General features: G+C 43.9%; 1 protein-coding gene across 1 annotated transcript in view; it reads right to left on the reverse strand.

The window, feature by feature from the left end:
- The window catches only part of Cfap58 (cilia and flagella associated protein 58), a 96,277-nt gene extending 75,348 nt beyond the window's left edge, over nt 1-20,929 (reverse strand). Inside the window, exons 1-8 of the mRNA XM_051199709.1 lie at nt 20,765-20,929; nt 17,357-17,638; nt 14,466-14,614; nt 12,456-12,612; nt 11,494-11,688; nt 8,625-8,762; nt 6,315-6,474; nt 3,878-3,960 (exon numbers count right to left, since the gene is read on the reverse strand). Coding sequence (XP_051055666.1) covers nt 3,878-3,960; nt 6,315-6,474; nt 8,625-8,762; nt 11,494-11,688; nt 12,456-12,612; nt 14,466-14,614; nt 17,357-17,638; nt 20,765-20,773 — 1,173 coding nt within the window. The 5' untranslated portion in view covers nt 20,774-20,929. The remainder of the gene's footprint in view (nt 1-3,877; nt 3,961-6,314; nt 6,475-8,624; nt 8,763-11,493; nt 11,689-12,455; nt 12,613-14,465; nt 14,615-17,356; nt 17,639-20,764) is intronic.
- Between the last annotated feature and the right edge of the window lie 447 nt (nt 20,930-21,376).

A 21,376-nucleotide genomic window follows, 5' to 3' on the forward strand; every position in this document is an offset into this window, starting at 1 on the left:
TCACAGTGTCTGACAACTTGAGGTTCAGTTTATCCCAGAGCCCATCTCTAAAATAATTAGATGCCTTGGGTTTGGTGTGCATCAAAATGATCATAGACTCTATAGGTTTCGAAGAGTTTGTTATGTGAATTTTGCACAAGGCGTGTTTAAATGCACTAACAAACTACAACAGTGAAGAATGGACTCTGTTTAGCAGTGAGGTCAAAGGATGAGGGTATCTGCCTGCCTTTGAGTTCACACCACAGGAAAGTGGCAGAGACAGGACTGGAATCCACCTTCATTCCAGCTCTGGCCTTTTTATCGTGAAGCCTGAACAACCAGACTTAATCTCCTACACTGGATTTTGACTACAAAGTTAAACAAACCAGCCTGTAAAGTAAGCAGAGATGAGCCCAGTACTGGGTCACAGGCCTGTAATCCCAATATCCTAGATAGTAGGAAGAGACAAGAATATCATGAGTTCAAAGCTGGTCTCTACTGCATAGTGAGTTTCAGGAGGCCAGCACAAGCCACACAAGACCCTGTCTCAAAAGAAAAACGCAGGGCTATTGATGTGACTAAATGGTAGAGTGCTAACCCAGCATTATCCAGAGCACTGGAAAAATAAAACCCCCTTATAACAAAGATGATGATAGATAGATAATTGATAGATGGTTGATATATAGATAAGTGATAGATAATTGATAGATAGATAGATAGATGATTGATTGATTGATTGACAGATAACTGATAGATGATTGATTGATAGGTGATTGATAGATGACTGATATATAGATATACAGACAGAAAATAGATAGATGATTGATTGATGATAGATAGCTGATAGATTGATTGATAGATAGATAATAGATAGAGAGATTATAGGTGATGATAGATTGACAGTTGATAGAAAACTGCAAATGCCTACAAATAACAAATGACCAATGAATCTATTCTTCTATCAATACTAAACGAAAAGGAAGCACATAAAGAATACTATGAATATTCTTGCTACAGAAGAGATTAATGTCAACATTAAAGTGATAAGTACCTTAAGCACCCTGATTTGATCATAAAACAATGAACAGATGCACAAAACATCCTTCTATATCTCAAATAAAACTTGTAGTGATTCCAAGTTAATAGTCAAACGAAACTTTTCTTAAAAAATCAAAAGTTGTATAGTATCCACATTCACAAAAGTCTAAAAATGAAAACACAATGTCTACTAAGTAAGTGGTGGACACCAAAAACACATGGTAGTGAAACATTACTCAGCCATAAATGGGAATAAAGTTCAGATGCGTGTTGTAATATTGACAGAACTGGAAAACAACATCCTAAATGAAAGAGACCAGATACAAAAGTCACACGGTACGTGATTCCCTGTCTACAGGGAGCCAGCATCATCAGATCCACAGAGACAAAAAGCACATTTCAAATTTCTAAGAGTGGGAGGGGGTGGTAATGAGTAGTAATTGCAGAATGGGTGCAGTTTCCAACTGTTCCAACTGTTCTGTTCTAGAATCAGATAATGATGGTCTGGTGGTTGAGGTGATACATTATGAATACATGAAATGGTCCTAGTGATAAATTTTGTTAAGTATATTTTACCACAATTAAAATAAAAAAAAAAAACTGTTCTCCAATGATGTAGCCCCTGATAAATCCCCAGACTTCTGTAAACAACCCCTCCTCGTGGTCCTGTAAGCAACCCTAGTAGAATTTCCTGAGCCACCAAAGACAACAGATGTGGGAGTAGAAGGGAGAAGAGGGGATTGCACTGGCAGTGTAGTAATTTATAAATATGATCGAAATACTTGGAAAATATGATACTAAGACCATTATAAGTATTATTAATACATGCTAATTAAGAAAAAACTACATTTTACATTTTTTAAAATGTGAATGCCATGTCCAAAGGCTAGTGTATCTGGTACAGTGAGCCTGGGACCCAGATATCTACATTTTTTACATTCATTTATTTTGTGTGGCACACATACTGAGGTCAGGGGACACCAAGAAGTCAGTTTTCTCCGTTCACCATGAGAATGCCAGGGATGGAACACAGGCCATCAGACTTGACGGCAAACACCCTTATCTGGTGTGCTGTCTCCTCACCCCCTATCATTTTTAACTGCCAGGGCATTGGTGACATCAGGAATACTTGGGGCTGGCTGCCCAACCTCCTCAGGAAGAAGTAGCAAATAGCTCTGCACCCCGACCATGCTTCCCGAAAGAGCCCACCTCACCAGCCCCAAGGATCTGGTAAGCCCCTGGTGAGCGGGGTGGTAAAAGTGGCTTCATTTGTTTGTGAAAGACCTAAAAAGTAATGTTAATGATGGACTAACCTAAAAACCAGTATCTATTCCTTGGAATTTGCTAGCTTCCTCTCACAAGGCCCTGAGATAAGAAGAATTCACACTGCCCCTCCTTTCCTGTGAGTCAACAAGATTAATTAGCACACCCTGAAGCCCTAAGGTCTGCTGACCCTAATAGCGAGACCAACTGGCCTCCAAGGGTCACGTACTCAATGGACAGAGGGTCCCACCCCCTCCCTAAGCTTGTGGGTTTGCCTTTAAAAACACCTGGGCCCAAGGGAGGGGGCTTCTCTCTAGCCTGCGTGCTGGAGGAGCCCGTTTGTGCAAACGTTTCCTGTTCATTAAAGCCTCTTGCGTTTTGCAGCAACTGGACTGGACATTGAGTTCTTGGGGTATTGACCGAACCTGGAAGACTCCTCATTCTGAGGGTCTTACAAAATGATGGTGATGATAAAAAATAAATTTAAAAACTAAATCCAGGGCTGGAGACATAGCTCAATGGTAGACCATTTGCCCTGTGTGTGAGATCCTTCGCACCACAAAGAGAGAGAAAGGGTAGGGGTGACTAAATCCAATAGAATATTTAATTGGATGTAAGTTTGTAGAATAAAGAATAGTTTGTAGATTTATGGGGTGAGAAACTAGAATAATTTTCTTCCTGAGTGTTTCCCATGGAAATATCTAATCTGCCATTTCCTGGATAGTCTCTAGTCTGTTTCAAGTGAAAATGCAGGCTGTTCCATTAAGACTTGTTTGTTTGTTTGTTTGTTTGTGTTGCTTTTGTTTTCTGAAAACCTTGGTGAGTTGAATCTATCCTGCTGTCTCAAAGTAGCCTGGCCTCTCCATATCTGGCCTGTGACTTCTCCCTCCCAGAAAGAAATCCTTGAAGTCTGTCACAGGAAGAGACCCTCTGGAAGGAGGGTAACAGAAGAAGAGAGATCTGCTCTTAAAGGGAAGCAAAAGCTTTAGACTCATGAACAAAAACCAAACCCTACAGCTGGGGTGTGTGAGACCCTGGGCTCCATCCCTGCACCACAAGGAAAGAGAAAGTGAGGGACTAAAGCCAATAAATAGGGTATCTCGCTAGGTGTAAGTTTGTAGAATCCTGGAAAGACAGATGGAAGAAAGGCTAGACTTAAATCACCAAGCAGTCATTTTCTTGCCTAACACCTCAAAGGCACGTTTTAATTAGCACTCACACCTGTAATTTTTGGATTAGCCAGATTGTAGATTATACATATTAAATTAAGGAAATTTGATCAACTACTTAGAATGCCAAGTAACACAGCAGCAGTAAGAACAGAATCCACAAAACACCCTGAAATCCCTGCTGGCTTGTATGCTAATTCTCCGGAGTCCCTTTGTGCTCAACAGTGATAAGGTAGCTTCAATTCCAGGCCTCACAATGGTGGGGATGGGACATAAGCAGCTGTTCCGAGGGAAATTAGGCAGTATTATTCATTCTAATCCATTCTTGTTTGCTCCGGGGTTTCCTTTCCCCACACAACTTGTTGTGTGCAGATACTACAGGGTACAAGAAAGGCATTCACTCCACAGTGTTGCTGTGAGGAACTCACCTTATTTAGTATGTCCCTCTCTCTCAGGAGCTCATCCATTGCCTTCTTATCGAGCTCTGCCTGCTTTTTTGAAGACTCCACCTCTAAATTGACAGGTAGGAAAATAATAGTGAATGAAGAGTCCATCCAAGGGAGGGCATGAAAAAGCCAACACGACTGACGACTGAAAAAAAACAAAACACGTTTGGTTTTATGTGTTCAGCTGTAGCTGTGTAACTGCTCTGAGTTGAGTGACAGGTGACCGTGTTAGCTCAAGGATGTGGATCTTCTGGTCCCACTAAAGAGATGGAAAAGGAAGCTGAGAGAGATTAAAAGCCAGCCATACAAGCAAGAGTCAAGAAGGATGAGATTAAAAGCCTGAACCTGATGCTGCCAAAGGTTGTTGTGCTTTTTAGATCTTTTTCCATTACATCTATAGGTAGAAAAATGAAATGTAACTACCTAGAACTTGTTACATCCCTCCATTTTTCAAGTCTCCCCTTATGCACCCTGGTGGAATTCTGTAGCTGTTTTATATACAGGTCTTATAGACAAGTTGGTAACTTTGTTCGCCGCTATTTTATTACTTTAGTCAGTACTGTGGGGATTCTAGAAAACTAGCTAGAATTCTGTACAAAGTGCTATTGGTAGCTACATATAGTTTATAATCCACCACCTTATTGAAATCTCTTATTAATTCTGGTAGATTTTTCAGGTTATTTCTTGGATATTACCGTAGGAAATCCTAACAGAGAAGGCCAATGTTCCTAACCATTGTGGCTAACACTGCTCTTTGATTAGGTGCATCAAAGGAAACAGGTCCCCATGGTACACACCTGTAGCTGTTTGGGAGGCTGAGAGTTGGAAAGCTGCTACAGGCCAGAAGTTCAAGACTAGCCTGGGCAATGTAGCAAGTCGTTATAACAAACAAGTCCCTAAGAAAAGATGTTATCAGCAGTAAATATGAAATAACCAAAGAAAGGCTGGAGAGATGGCTCACAGGTTAAGAGCCCTGACTGCTCTTCCAGAGGACCTGAGTTCAATTCACAGCAACCACCTTGCAGCTCACAACCAACCATCTACAATGAAATATGATGCCCTCTTCTGGTGTGCAGGCAGGAATGCAGGTAAACACTGTATACATAAATAAATAAATAAATAAATAAATAAATAAATAAATAAATCTTTAAGACAGAGGGAAAGAGAGAGACAAAATAACCAAAGAAATGGACATATTGGCCTTCATAAATGTGACTCAACAGGGAAAGAATTTGATTCAATGCTCAATGAATATGAAATATCTGTGGGAGATGACAGAGATGGCTTGGAGGCTAAGATTACTTATTGCTTTTTCTGGAGGAGCCAGGTTCAATTCCCAGGACCCACATGGATGCTCACAACCATCTCTAATTCCAGTCCAGGGGATCCAATACTCTCTTCTGGCCTTTGAGGGTACCAGACACCCACATGACACACAGACATTCAAGTATATATATATATATATATATATATATATATAGTCAGAGAGAGAGAATTATCTCAAAGCTGACAATTATGGCAAGCAGAAGTATTGTAATGAAAACATAGGGCTCTTTCAGTCTCATTTGGCCAGTTATGTGTCCTAAAAATTCCTCCATTCCGCCACGGAATACTTTAGGTTGTAAACTCTCACTATCATGAGCATCCTGAAGGCAAAGCGCTGCACGTGCCCAGTGTTTGCACAGGGTCTATACCAATTTACACAACACATACACGGAGAAGTTGCCCAACTCATCTGCAACTACACCTCAGTGAAGAATCCCCTCCCACTGCCTTAGAAGGAAAAGAGTCTGCACTTCCTAAAGACCTACTCGACAAGCATGTGTAATAGCAATATCTAGAGATCTAGATTTTCCCTAAGTTACAGAGAGGGAATGTGTACTTTTGTGCAAGTCTTTCAGCGATTTATGGCACACAGTAGCCGGCAAAGACAAGAAGAAGCCACACGTGTTCCTGTGCCACAGTCAGAGTCCATACCAGAGGATCTTTCTCCAGGTCTAGAGCCACACCACACCAGCACCCCACAGTTTTAATTATATTGTTGTTGGGAAAATAACACCTGACATTTAGTAATCCCTTACTCTGTGCTGGGTACTTCCGGAAGACAACCCCAAGTTGTATTAATCATAGGCATTCACTTCAATATGTTCCTTATCTTATGGACAGACCTCGGAGTTTAGATGTTATTTATTTCAATGGCAAATACGGAACGCTGTTTTAGGGTAGTTTCACATTGGGGCCAACAGGACCTGTGGAAGAATCCGTTCAGCAAAGGGAGTTTAAAGTATTGGAAACGGTGGCGCCTCCAGCCATGCCACCCCTGCTTGGTTTAGTCTGATGGCACACAGAGTCCTGGCTTGTGAGTTGACGCTAACCACTGCGAAGTCAAATACTCCAGAGTAAGAGTACAGAGGCTTACCTCTCTCTAGTCCCAGGATCTGATTCTTCAGGGTCTCCTTGTGCTGTTCCACTTCAGCCTTCTGGTCTTCGATCAGGTGCAGCTTCTTATGGATCTGCTCTCTGATTTTGTTTAGCTTCCCAATGTCAAGGCGCATCTGATGGACTTCCTCCTCTTTGGCCTGTATTGGTGAGACAGAGTTAGCCGGGATGCCGAGCACATACTGAGCCAGTGACTGGACTGCAGGAAACCTACAGAAGCTGCACCTTCTAAGTCAGTCAGAGACTTTCCAAGCAACCGAATCTAAGCACACACAATTGCTCAGTTTTGAGAGAAACTGAAGGCCTCTGTTCTATGAATAAAGTGCATGGGGCATAGACTAAAAAAATAATGAAAAGGCTGATAAAATCTGATGTTTTAAGTCACCGCCTCATTATAAAGTCAAGCAAGAATGCTGAGTTATATGCATACAAATATATGAGCTCTGCGTACAAATGCTGTATTTGATGGGCAGTTTTCACTTACAAAGTGACCTCTCTGGGAAGGTTATTGAGTCACTACAAAATATTTGAACATTCTTTTGGACCCATAGGGTCATAGTAGCCCAGTTACATGTGCCAGGGGAAATGCTCCCTTCCTCAAAGTGTGTTAGTGTGCAGACAGGTGTGCAGGGTAGCATGAATAAGCAAATCTACACAGTGGCAAGAGATGTCAGAAAAGAATTGCAGCAAAGGAATTCCCTGGTCTTGTGGACATTTTTATTTAAAATTAAATTCACCTTTTTAAAGAAATGTTGCTATCAAGAGCTAGAGAAATGTCTGTGGTTAAGAGCATTTGCTAATCTTCCAAAGGATTCCCAGTACCTAAATGGTAGCTCCAGTCCCAAGGGTTCCAATGCCCTCTCCCGGTCTCTATAGGTACCAGGCATGCATAAGGTATGCAGATATACATGCAGACAAAATATAAGCATTTTTAAGTTTAGGGTTTTTTTTTTAATTTGACATTTTAAATAACTAGAAAAGTAATTATAAAGGCAGTTCGGAATTCCTCTGCAACCATCTTAACTCGAGAAGGGAGAGAGAAAATTAGTATACCTTCTCTCTGGATTATTGCTAAAAACCAAATCCCATTACTTCAAGGACATAACAAAGTCATCCATCTTCCCAGATTCTCATTCATGTTATTGAAGAACAGACTTGGTGGAATCATTGTTTCTTTTTACCATAATTCCACCTCAGAGGCTAATGTATCTATCACTCTGACTTAAGTGGTCATCTCTTGCCAGCTCCAACTTGCTACACTGTCAGAAAGAACAAGCTCCAGTCAACTCACTATAGACTTTTCTAAGTGTTCTTAGCCTTAGACCCTAGAAGGTTCAGGTTGGCTGACTTAAAGCCTTTTTCAGTCATGTGGTATCCTAATTGTGCAGCCATTAATGCAGACTCCACGGCTAACCCTCAGAAAAGTCCGGAGGAGAGTCTCCTCTCTGCTGTATGCATTCAAAACAAGATCCATGGTGGAGAGTAGGGGAGTGAGGTGTGTGTGTGGGGGGGGTGTGGTTGTATGTGGGGTGTGGTGGGACAGTGGGGGTGGGGGCTGTGGATATGGGGTGGTGTGTGTGTGTGTGTGTGTGTGTGTGTGTGTGTGTGTGTGTGTGTCCCCTCTTCAGATTCTCAAGAGACTGTAAGTCAAAAAATGTTCCGGTTCACTACACACGTCAATACATTATTCTTGGTAGGCCATTTATTTTACAGCCAGCATCCAAATATAACAAAAATTGGGACATGGGTTTTCCTTAATCACAAAGGCACATGATACAGACTTTAGTGTCAAATGAGGATCCATAGTTCATGCAAGTGCTCTTTCATGAGGGAAAGGAGAACAGGAAAACTCTCTGAAATATGCATTAGATAGTACTAAAAAAACACGATTCCACCACAGTTTTAGAATACCCAGCAGAGCCAGTCTACGCCCAGGCTCTCCACACAAGCAGTGAAATCTAATGGAGTTCTCTATTGTGCACGTAGTGAATGGATCCTACCTCTGGGCGACTGGTTACTTGCAGGGCTAATTACAGAGATGAACATCTGAGCTTGCTTGAGAAAGCATTTGCATAAGCATCTGATCAATTTTATAAGTGAGAGCCGGGGAAAGTCATCAGACTCCCTGCCTCTGGGCCTGAAGCCATCAGTGCAGGCTTGCACCTGCCTCTCTGTACCCGAGGCTCTTAGTGGAGCTAATACAAGGGCTCCAGGGGCAAACCTGTATTCACAGGTACTGAGGACGGAAGTGCTAGGGACCAGACATTGCATCATTGCATGCGGTGTTTACTTTGAGCTCCAGGGCCTTCTGCTGGTTTTCCTGGGACAGCTGCTCGCAAGTCAAATTGTGCTGCTCGTTCTCCTGCTGGAGTTTCGAATTCCGCATCTGGAACTGCTCCAGCTCCTTCGTCGCTCTCTCGTTCAGTATCTGAAAGGTGGGAGTGCAGGGGGCTGGTTAGCACCTGTTAATCTGACGACTGTGTCTGAGTGTGCACACGGGAGGCCCCACAGCCTCCTGGGACTGCACCAACCACTATCCTTTTCGCCTTGCAGAAAATGTTCTTTATCCCCAGTGAAAGCACTAATGCACTCCTATGTAAAGAATGTTAAATGGCTGAGGGAAACGGTCCCTTCTGATGAGTAACACAGTGAGCATGACTTTTTTTTTTTTTTTTTTTTTTTTTTCTGTGAGTTTTTGGGAAGTCTTGTTCACAGGTGGTGGATAAATATTTTAATGCCTGTTTGCCGTTTGGCAGGCTGTGCATACGCAACAATTTCTATAATCATTGCAAATGAGCTAGAGATTCAAATGGGTTATGTCAGCTCTGGGGCTATGAAGCTGCATCTTCAGAAGCAAATCCTTCATTAACATGCCTCCAGCACCCTCCACCCTCAGCAGAACGGGTCCCCAACACCAATCCAGAGACAATTCCCCTCTAATCCAACCTAAGTAGAGCTGGGGGGGGGGGGGAGACACTATTGCCTGTTCTGAGCAGACATGGTTTTAGAACAACAAAGGATTCTATCTGAAGAAGTTATTTCTACTCTGGGAACACTGAGGAAAGGAAGAATAACAAATGAGCTAAAGGAAGAAAGGTCAACTAGGCACTTTCTTTAAATATAGCTTCCTTGTATGTGAAAACAAAGGACAGAAAGAGGCACCCAGTTCCCTATCAATAGGGACCAAACAAAATGGAACCAGCTATGCTAACGATGACATCTTGTTTTATATGGATCCTGGGCTATTATACAAAAACCCTTGTTTTACCCGGGTTTCAAAGCCTTTTTTTTTTTTTTTTTTTTTTTTTTTTTTACCAAGTTCATGTTCAAAGAAGCTTCACAGATTTTTCTTCCCCTCCTGGAGACTGCACACTGTGTATTGTCCATTTGAATCCTGGCTTTATATAAAATTAATAAGACACAAATGACAAAGAACTGCATTCTAATATCTACTTTTTAAGTAGAAAAGTGTATGTGGCTTGACAAGCCTTTAGAAAAAAAAACTTTATAGGAGAAAAAAAATTAGGAAAAGACTCTTCAACTACTGTTTCCTTAATGAATGAGAATGAGAAAAGAGGGAGGTATGCATCTGTAATCTTGGAACATGGAAGGTTGGGTCAGAAAGATTGCAAGTTTGAAGCCAGCCTGAACTAAGATGGGGGGGGGGGGGAGAGGAGAAAAGACAGATTAGAATCATTAATGTCTGTATTGTCTTAAATGGCCACGAGAGGGGAAACACTGGAAACATGACTATATTGAAAATATGTAAAGATTAAGAACGGCTTTCTCAACTTGAAAATTCAGCCTGTGAGGAATAAATACGTTACATTCATTCACTCACTGAGAATGAACGGTCCATGCTCACGTGAGAGCCATGATGTCAGGCTGTCTGTCTGTACCAAGTTCAAAGTCAGAACCGGCAGCCAAGGGAGACCCTGTCTCAAAAGGAAAAAGAGAGATTGAAGGGTCGGGTGTAGCTCAATGGCAGAGTGCTTGCCTGGCACATGTAATATCTTATTTTCAATCCCCAGAACTAGAAAAAAGGAAAGAGAGGAAGGAAGGAAGGAAGGAAGGAAGGAAGGAAGGAAGGAAGGAAAAGAAAGGAAGGAAGAAAAAAATATGCTATCTTTGAATACCTATGAGGACTGGGAGCAAGAAAATAGTCAATAAATATCCCATAAGAAGCATCGGGGTTGGCTAGAGGATAGCTCTGTGATTAAAGAGCTGATCAAAGAGCTGGCTATTCTTCCAAAGGATCCAAGTTGAATTCCTAGCACCCTCTTGGCAGCTCACAGCTGTAGGTAATGGCATCCCTAGGTGATCTCACAGCCTCTTTTGGCCTCAGAAGACCATCAGGCATGTGTGTGGCACACAACACACATACATGCAAGCAAAACAGGCGTGCACATTAAAAAAAAACTTAATTAAAAAAGAAAACATTCAAAGTCTAGTTACAGCAGTAAGTAGTATTATAGTTTTTAAAAAGTGGCACAAGAGAGAAAGATGCCACCAAATAGACATCTTTCAAGTGCAAGCAGAGAGGGAAAGGGGAGCAGGGAGACCAGCCTCTGGAGAGGGGAGGGGGGGAGAGAGGGGGGAGAGAGGGGGAGAGGGGGGAGAGAGAGGAGGGAGAGAGGGGGGAGAGGGAGGGAGAGAGAAGGGAGGGGGGAGAGAGAGGAGAGAGAGGGGGAGGGAGAGAGAGGGGGAGAGAGAGGAGACAGAGAGAGGAGGGAGGGGGGAGAGGGAGGAGAGAGAGGGGGGAACAGGTGGTGCTCTTAGTGGCAGCAGATGAGGGTGTATCCTGTCAGAACCCCAAGGGCAGGCCAGTACAGATGCCTGAATACTAACAAGTAGCATGTTCCTGCCACAGCTACTCAATTGTACCTGCTTTGCAGGAAAATCACAAAAACATGTGGACTTGGGACTGTAGTTCGGGTGGTAGAGTATTTGCCTAGCACACAAGAAGGCCTGAGGTCTGTCTCCAGCATCAAACAAGCTAGATGTGGTAGTGCCTGTCAGTAATCCTAGCACTGGGAGCTGGGAGTCAGCAGGGTCAGAAGTTCAAGGTCGTTCTTAGCTTCTTCCTGAATTTGAGACCAGCCTGAGCTACATGAGAATCTATCAGAAAGAGAGAAGGGAGGGGGCGGGGCCGCGCGCACCTTCTGCTCCTTGAGCTGCTGCTCCAGCCGCTGAAGCTCGTCCTTGCTCTTCTGCATATACTGCTGCAAGGCCTTGATCTCCGCCTGCCTGTTGTCCATGTCTGACTGGATCTGCTTGAGCTCTTTCTCCAGCTTTTCCTTCTTCCGAGACTCCCTGGATGCTTCATTCTGACGATGCTGGATTTCTTGTTGGAACTGTGGGGAAGGACAGGGGAAAAGGAGATGACCGCTTGCAGTGGCCGGTCTCCATCAGCCAAGAGCTGGCCCCACCCCCTGCAAGATGTGGTCTGTAGCATGCTTCGGCAGTACGTGCCTCCGCAGAACGGTCATGCTAAACCCCGAAAGTTCAAAGCTTCAGGAATGTTCTGTGTTGATTTTCAGGATCTTGACACCAAGAAGTCCACCCCGGCTATAGACAACAAATTCGCAGGAATTTGTGCAGGAAGACACGCGGAGCCCCAGAGATGTTAAACACAGGCACACTAAACAGCTCTGCTTTAGGAAAGGCCAGCTACCAGAAATAAGAAATTGAGTTTCTTGATCCTGGGCGTTGCTAAGTCAAAGTCAAGGACGCTGGTTACACCTTGATGTCCAAAGTCTATTAAAAAAAAAAAAAAAAAAAAAAAAAAAAAAAAAGCCCTTTTCGTAACTCATGCTCTAAAATGTCATTTTCTTACAAGAGTCTGCTCTTCTGACTTACCTTGTGGATTAGAAAGGAGGAGGCAGAGGGATTTCTTGCTCTGTGTCTGGTGCAGGGAAGCCTGTTTGAACCCAAACCTTAGCAAAGCCCTAAGTGATTTCTCAGAACCTGGGCAAAAATGAACTCAAGAAACAGGGCCAGGAAAACACGGCAGAACAGAGGATGCTTGGTCTAGACACAAGGGGTTGTATCAGAGAGGAGCTAGCTGGGAAGTGAGGCGGGAAGGACAGAACCACCTGCAACACAGAACACGGTAGCAGACCTGATTCATGGTGTGTTCTGCATCTTCCTTGGCGCGCTCGGTTTCCAGCTGCTGTTCAGTGGTCTGAGCTAAGTTCTCGCGCAATTTCACCACTTCTGACAGAAGCTGGTCGCGCTCCTTCGTCACCTCTTCTTTGAACTTCAGTAAATCCCGGATGCTGAAAAGGAAGCACACAGGAATCTGTCTTAGTGGCCATTTGTTCGGGGGTCCCTCCTATTGCCCCCAAGCCCGTCTTCCGGGGAGGCCAGCGGTGCACACTGCTCAGGCGATGAGTGGCAGCTGATTGTGAGGCGTTTGCTGAGAAGAAGTGACAGAGACAATAAACACAACAAGAGCCTTTTTGCTTTATTAAACTATATTCCTCTTCCAGAAAGACGGATCATGCCATCAATTACCTCTGAGAGTAGGGCTTAGGGAGGGATAGCCAGAGGAGTGAGTTCTTCCCATACCTGTGTTTCTTGGATCTGTTACAATAAGACCATATTGTTGTTGTCAACTCTTATAATGAGCCCTGAGGAGGTGTCAATTTAGGAAATTATTTATCTAACATATCCACTGGAGGGCTATGATGACAACTAAATGTCTAAACGAAAGCGCAAATATAACCAAATAATACGCATTGCCAATTTTCTTTCCATTCACCCAAATAAATTAGCTTCTCCCAAGAGGGGGGCAGCCCACAGGAAATGTTCCCCAGAACAAACTTTAAAATGAGGCCTGCTGCTGAGTTTTGGAGAGGCTGTGATAATATCCATTGATTTGAATTGTAAACTAAATAGCTCCACATTACAAAATCCATCCCATCCGACTCGCCATACTTCCTGCAGAACTAGTGCTTGTCGGGTGTGAAGTTCTGTGTCAGATGGGACTTCTGCAGCACAGGAAACCCAGAGGGAGGCCATGGAAGCTAAGGACACCAACCACAGAGTCTCACAGCTGACAGTCATCAAGCAAGCCATGCCGCAAAACAGAGGATTTGACAGTGCTCATTTAGCAGCAACCCTGACATAACATAAATGTTTAATAAGGAGCCGTCAAACCTATCCCCAATCGCATCTGCAGAAATGAAGCCTCAACTCTAAGGTCGGTTGGAAGAGAGAGAGCCACAACTGAGCACGAACTACAAACTGCACCTGCCCCACCCATCTCCCCCTCCTCATCCTCTGCCCCCTGTTAAAATGTCTGTCTGAATCAACTGTCTCTCGGGGCTCATCATTTGTTCCTTCCTCCATGAGTCCAACATTACAGAGACCGTGTTTGGATTTCCCATTCCCGATGGATGGATGCAACATCCATCAAAGTTGGGCCAGTAGATCAAGAAAATACAAGAAACTGAAAGAGCAACATTAGGTTTGGTTAAGCCTAGGAGGCTCGAACCTGTTTGTGTGAGGCTCTGTGTGCTCTGCAGTGTGCTAGATAGATTCTGGCAAGGCTTATGACGTTCTCTTCCTTCAGGAGCTCTCAGCACAAGTGGGTAAGGTTGCATAGTTTGCTTTTGTGTTGGTGTGAGAAAGACCATGACCAAAAGCAACTTGGGGGCAGAAACTGGCCATGGGATGTCCAATCCCAACTGATACATCTACAATGCAACTCTATACTGAAGGCCCAAGGAAGCTTGCAGAAGAGCAGGTAGAAAGAATTTAAGAGCCAGGGGACTAGGATGCCTGCTTCAAGATAGTGTCTTCTGTTTATGATAGGGATCATACCCATAAATTATTAGCAATATGTTTGCCTAAACAAGACCTGAAAAATGACAACTCCAATAGGCATGCCAACATGGATGGGGATAATCTCACAAGGCCCCACCCCACTGAGCTAAGGTGGTCAGTAGTTGCTGAGACAGGGAGGCTAGGCAGAAAACAGTTTTTAGGAATGCCACAAGGGGGAGTTTTGTAATGCAGAAATCTTTTGAAAGTGGTGCAGTCCAACCCCAGGCTAAGGGTGCCACTGCTGACTGCAGAGCTCGGGGCAGAGGCAAGTTCTCACATGGTTGAGAAAGCTGTGACCTACTTGCTGTCCTGGTCCATTGACAGTCCAGACCCCTGCTCAACTAGTTTGGTCAGGTTCACTATTTCTTCTTTCAGGGCAAGAATCGTCTCCTTGGCCTTCTGCTCCTTATCGTATGCTGAGTCCACCATCTTCCAGGCCTTTTCAATTTCCTGGTGGACCAGAGAGTGAGAAAAAAACAAATGGGACTTCCAGGTGCAAGATAAACCAGCAAGAAGAACAGCACTATGGCTGCAGTGTGGTAGTCACTTACAGAAAAAGAATAATGTGTTCATATGTGTTATCGGGTGTGAGGGAATTTGGACTGACTAAAGTGTGCAGTGTGAGCAGTCCCTAGTTCAAGCAGTGTTTTTCCTTGTGGGGTAGCGAGTGTGACGGCAAGGTGCCTTAGCGCCTGCTCTATCTAGAAGAATTAGTTCTGATAAACTGATAAATTTTTCAAATTTTTATATGAAAGCTTATATGCTTAACAGTTGCTTAACATGGCTCTCTCCTGTAAGAGATGATCATGGATGCAATCCTCAAATTAATGGATTGAAAGTGACTCTTGACAATTTTGCAAATACAGAAGTATGTTTTAAGCCAGACCTTTAATCCCAGCACTTGGGAAGCAGAGGCAGGAGGATTTCTGTGTGTTCGAGGCCAGCCTGGTCTACAGAGCTCCAGGACAGGCTCCGAAACAATATAGAGAAACCCTATCTCAAAAAACCAAAACCAAAACAAAACAAAAAATGAAGTGTATTTCAGTTAAGTAGGGGGATGGTGAGTTTGAGGCCATCCTAGGCTACACAGAAAGTTCAAGGCCAGCCTGAACTTTTATATACATTTATATACATATACACACATTTATATACATATACACACATATGCACAAGCACTTACATAGCAAACATGCATACACACACTATATATATGTATGTATGTACGTTTGCACATATGTATACGCACGCGCGCGAGTGTGTGTGCGAGTGTGTGTGTGTGTGTTTTCCTCAGGTCCCAGGTGTGTACATAAATGGCTTGAGAACATTCCACAAGGTCCCTTTTCTGTGCTGGCACTGGATGCACAGCAATCTTAGCCATTCCCATCTTCAGAAGGCCAAGCCCAGATCTTCATCAAATGCACAGCAGGCAAGCGCTGTACTTCGGCCCTTGGCTCCTTTGAGAGAGGGACTTTCACTGTGTCGGTCTGGCCCGATTCCTTAGAAACAAATGCTGGTGCTCATGGGGGGAAGTAAAGCTCATAGCCGAGAATGGAGCTATGACTTCCTTTCTGTTGTGAGATGCAGTGTGGAATATTTATAGGCACGCTTTAGGAAGGTGAATTATCACTCTGTGAGTAAAGGAGCATGAGCATTTGTGTGCAGTGACCTTGAGTTTGCCTGCCACTTCACTGTCTTGAAACATGTTAGTCGAGCAAAACTTGGGTCCTCTGTATAGATAAAAGCCTATGAAGTTCAGATGCAAATATTTAGCTTTTATGTTGACAAAAATAAAATGGATGGAAGACAATAAATCCAAGCTTGCTATTACAGCACACAGAGAATCCTCTTGTGTAACCACAGCACATCCCTTAGTGGCTCAAAGCAAAATGTCAGTCTGCGGGCTCTATCCTGACGGAGAAACCCTATGCACACCTAGGCAAAACAAGGAAGGATATCTAAATGGGATTGCGATTGCATAATTGTTTAACCAACCAATTTCACCAATTAGATTTTCATCAGCTTGTAACTTTCATCTCCAGTGTTAAATTTTATAATGAAAAGTGTCTCTAATTATAAAATGAATTATAGTTTCCTTATATTTTCCATCAAGAAGCAAAAGGCAGTGGAGAAAAATTACTCTAAAGGAGAGTAGTTTCTAAGAAAATGGGGCAGTCTTATCTTGTACTGGTCTTGGAAGTGAATTTGAATGGGGTGACATCCGGTTGCATGCTATCAAGGGAATTACCTAAAACATTCAGAAATTATTTCTCAGAGTTAGAGATTTAATTATGAATTAATATGTTTCAACCTCTTATGAATTTGAGATCAACAGGGAACAATTACGTCTTATCTTCCAGATAATGCAACTTAAGGATGAAAACACAGTGTGGAACAAAGGCCAACTTCCTCCAGAGCCCTCAGCCCAAATCTCTGGCTCTTCTGCAAGAGCATTTGGGGAGATGGAATGACAAGGAAGAGGACACTGGGAAGGATGAACGTGAACATTACCCCCAGAGAACTCACACAGTAGTCTCTCCTGGAGCAAGACGAAAAGGAGGAATGTAAAGACATTTTTGACAAGGTACCAGTGGGTGAAATGCCTGCCCTGAAAAACACAAAGACCTAAGTTGCCTCCTCAGAGTCTACTGGTGGCACAAGCTTCAATCCTAGGGCCAGGGAGGCAAAGGCAGGTGGACCCATGGGGCTAAACTGGGCAGCCAGTCTAATCTTGAAGCACCAGGCTGGTGAGAAGGTCTATCATTAAAAACAAGGTGAATAGCAACTGAGAAACAACTGTAAACCTCTAGCCTCCACATAAACACACACATGCACCTACACACACACACACACACACACACACACACACACACACACACTGTCAGGTATATATTCATTTTGCATCAGCAGAACATCCTGAGAGCCCCAGTGTTACATTTTATGTCTAAGTCTTTTTGGACAACCCATTCTTTTCCAGGAACTGGTCAGTAAAATAAAGTTCTCCATTTGTTTGCAGCATAGCAAGCCTCACCAGGGTTAAGTACTTTCTAAGTAAATATTCTTCCCTAGGCTTCATGGATATCTACATTATGTAAATTTTTACCTAATAACTCCTGTCTTGCTAGCCAGAGAGCTGTCAATACAATGGACAAGTGACGTTTGGAAGTCAAGTACATCTGTGTTTAGATCACTGACCTTCTTGAGAGACGCGATGGTGGTCTGGTCGTCTTGGGAGAGCTTCAGGGCAGTGGCCACCTTGGCTGAGTTCACCACAATCTCTGCGTTCAGCTCTCTGCATTTGGCCATGAGACGTTTCTCATTGTCGTAAGACTTTCTCATGACAGTGTGAAGCTTCTCATACTCAATCCTGAACTTTTCCAGACTTTTGTCTCCTGAAAGTTCACTGAGAACCTCCTGAAAATCTCTTTCAATTTCTTCAAATGCAGTTTCCTCCAGCACGAGCTTTTCACCCTTTTCCTGCTATAAGAGCAAGGATGGTACTCCATTACTGTCCAGAAATGGCTACTTGGACCCCAGAGTAAAAGCCCCTCACATATGCAAAGCCTAAGCCACCAGCCAGTAGAAACATTGAGACTATATGTTGGGAAAGTTCCCTCTTCATCCTCTGATGCATTTATATGTTACATATGCACACATGTATGCCATTATACCTAGTTGATATGAGGTCATACCCAAGTGAGGTAAACCCTAACTCCAATTAGATAGGTATACTTAACAGATTTGGGCAAAGACAACAGAGAGACACAGACAAACAATGGAAAGACTACTTGGACTGATATAGCTGCAATCCAAGGAAGGCTGAACATCTCCGGCTACTACCAGAGACCAGGAAACATTTTACTCAGGGTCTGAAAGAGAGCATGACTCACCAACATCTTGACTTTAGACTTCCAGCATGGAAAACTGGAAGACAGAAGAGTCCTGCTGTTTCAAGCCACCCAGTCTGTGGTACTTTGCTATGGCTGCTCTCAAATGAACACCGGCTTATTAAGAGCAGCATAGCAGTGCCAATAATGAGAAAGGAATGGCTAATGCCTCCGTTCATTCCGTGAGTGACCGTTCACCACCCTCTCCTAGAGGCAACCAAGGTAAGAAATAAATGGCCCACCCAGAGGGTATTTCTGTTTTACTAGCCGGTCGAGTATGTTCTGTAGTAACAGAAATATTGAGTCCCTGCCGTAAAATGCATTCTGTGCTCTTTGAGAACACATGAAAAGAGACTTACTCCCAGCAGCAAGAATAAAGCACATTTCATGAAAGAAGTGGTACTCAAGCCACTAGAAGAAAGAAAAGGCTTCTCACGGGTGGCTCTGAAGAAAAGATCACTCCCAGCAGATGGCAACGCCTGAGGCAGAGCTCAAGGCCACACAAGTGCCCAAGACGCCCACATATAAGAATCATGATAAGGAGAAAAGGCTGAGACAGGCTAGGAGCATGGAGTGACGCACTAGGAAGTCTGGATTCCTTTTCTGTCACACGAGAAGACCCACCCAAAACGTCTAAGGACAGATACAGTTTGCAAGCTGTATTTGTGTTTTCCACGCCATGCTTTGATAGTCTACACAAAAAGGGCTTTGATGAACACCCCCTGTTCATCAAAGAAACCAAATGAGATGACCTTTTATCCCAATAATAGTAAAATTCTGGTCCACCTTAAAGATTCTAAGTAGCCTCGTTTGACTGTTCTCTAGATGAGCACAGCTTGTGCAATATGAAGAAGGTTTGTATATATATAGTCTTAGTTTAAAAGAAAGAAATGTGTACTGTTAATTAAATCCCTACACATGATGTTCAAGCAAAACACAGTGTTTAGAGATTTAAATGTGGCGCCTGTAACACTTGGCTTAACAGCTTTAGTGCTATTTTAAACCCAACAGAGGTTTCCTTGCTAAAAGCAGATTATTGCACAGAACACGATTCAGCAAATGCTCAAAGAAGGAAAGCCCACATTGAGCAAACGTGGAGCTGCTGCGGCTCTGTCTCATTGATGCAAACCCTGAGTCACAAACTCCATTCATCACAACAGTGCTCTGCGCCCTGCCCTTGAACGTGGTATTAATGTCGACTTTTGATCAGCAGTCTAATGATTTGCTTGCACCCAGGCTCTCCCTGTAAGCCTGCAATTAGTACAGGAATGGGAAAATATCAAAGAAACATTTTAAAGGAACTTTTATGAACAAAAAAGATGTATGCTCATGTCATCACTTCAAAAAGTATTCTTCTATTGAAGGCAAAGCACTGATGCTCTCTTAGCTCTGACCAAGAGATTATTGGGCAGTTGGTATCTCCTACATTGTGGTCAGGCATGAGTGCGGGCCTAGGAAGGACATCAGCATGAAGGGATGAGATCAGAGGAACTGTGACAGTCCATCATTCGCCTACAGAGTGTCTGCTGTGCGTCAGGCACACCCCGTTGTAAGGAGGAGAGCTTATTCACGGACAATAAAGAACAATGAACTAAGACAAGACAATGAGTGGAGGAGGGAGCCCTCAAAGCAAGCAATAAATGAGAGCGAGCAAGACCAAGAGGAGAGGGTGGGAAGCAAGAAGACATGAAAGAGGCTAGGTAGTGGGGGAGAAGTGATGTGGCCACAGCCTCATGGGTGCCAAGAGAAGAGAGTGATTGGCAAGTGGCAATGGGTCCAATGGTGGGGATAAGGAGGCATAAAAAGCCATTAACCATTCAGAGTGGAGCTTACAAAGGAAGGCCAGGCATGGAGGAGATGGAAGGGTGAGGGGATACAGGGCACAGAGAAGTTAGAAGCAATAGGGTGGGGCACTAGGAGACGTTGGGAAGGAGATGTTGGGACGAGGGCTGGCTGCACGGGTTCAGTCACACAGGATCTAGAAGACCACTACTTGAGTTAAATTCTCTACTGTCGTGTCTTAAAATTCTTAATAATTTTTTAAAAATGTTTTTCACTTTACTCTGGATCTCACAAATTATGCAGCTGATTCCCGCTAGAAATTGTATAATAGTTAAGGTGGGAGTGGGCTCCGATAGATCCATGTAGAAATTAAGTAAGACCAGGATAGACGAGGACGTAGGGCTGTTGAGGTTATAAATGAGAGGGCTAATGGACAGACAGTTACTGAAGGATGCAGAAATGAACCCTCGTCAGTGAGGCTGAAGATGAAGTGTCCTATAACACCGGTGAGAGACGGGGACTATGAGATGTTAACACCAGGTCAATGAGAACACAGGGCAGTGGCGATGGACTGAAGGACCTTGATGAACGCGTATGACAGCTGGTGATCATACATCAGGGAATCGGGGTGTGACAGGCGGACAAGTTAGTGAGCAGGGTGACAATGAGTACGCCGATGAGACATTTTCAATGGCCTCTCAACAGTATCGCCGCCGGCAGTTCCTACTGTAGGCAGCAGGCCACGGTCTGGGGATTCATGAGGGAGCAAGGAGTGGGGTAAAGCCAAGGGAGAAAAGCTCTCGAGAGTGCGGATAGCGAGGGTGCTGGTGAAGGAGAACCAGAGCTAGTGAATGTAACAAAGGACGGGTTCCAGGAGAGAGATGACAGGGAGAGGTCGAAGCAGAGGAACAACAGAGGGGCGCTGACTCCTGACCTCCGTCATCCTGACGCTCTTTGAAGGCGGCCTCAAAGGCTGCCGCGGAGATCAGAAAACTGGGCTGGAGTCTGGAGAAGGGGCTGTGCACTGCCCCCAGTGTCTAAAAGGGCGACGCGTTTTTTTTCTGATCGCCAGCCCGGCGCCCAAACCCGGCGCTCGGCGCGTCTTCGGTCGCCTGGCAACCGCCACGCCCCCTCCCGCTGAAGCTGGGCAGACGTTCGAAAGGGGCGGAGCACCGCAAGTCGGTACCTGGGTAGTGGTCGGCAGAGAAATTTGCAAATACATCCTGAAGTGGGTGGATCCAAGGAAATCTAGGGGCGGTGCCTCTGAGAAGCTGAATGGAGGCGCAGACAGAGGAGAAAGGAGACCTGCGTACACTGCGAATACCAAGAGCTGGAATAATCAGTCTCGTTCGTGAAATGTGGTTTCTTTCTTTCTTAGAGCTAGCCCCTAACCCTCAAACTCAGCCCCAAAGATTGTTCAATAAGTGCTCAGATATGTATTTTTTTTTTTAAGTCAATAACGTTTTCTCGGTATGTTTTTTGTTTTGTTTTCTTAATATGTATGCTCTTGAATGCTAGAAATCATCTTATGTTCTTTTTTTATTCA

Source organism: Phodopus roborovskii, unplaced genomic scaffold, assembly GCF_943737965.1.
Source record: "Phodopus roborovskii unplaced genomic scaffold, PHOROB, whole genome shotgun sequence".
Classification (NCBI taxonomy): Eukaryota; Metazoa; Chordata; class Mammalia; order Rodentia; family Cricetidae; genus Phodopus; species Phodopus roborovskii.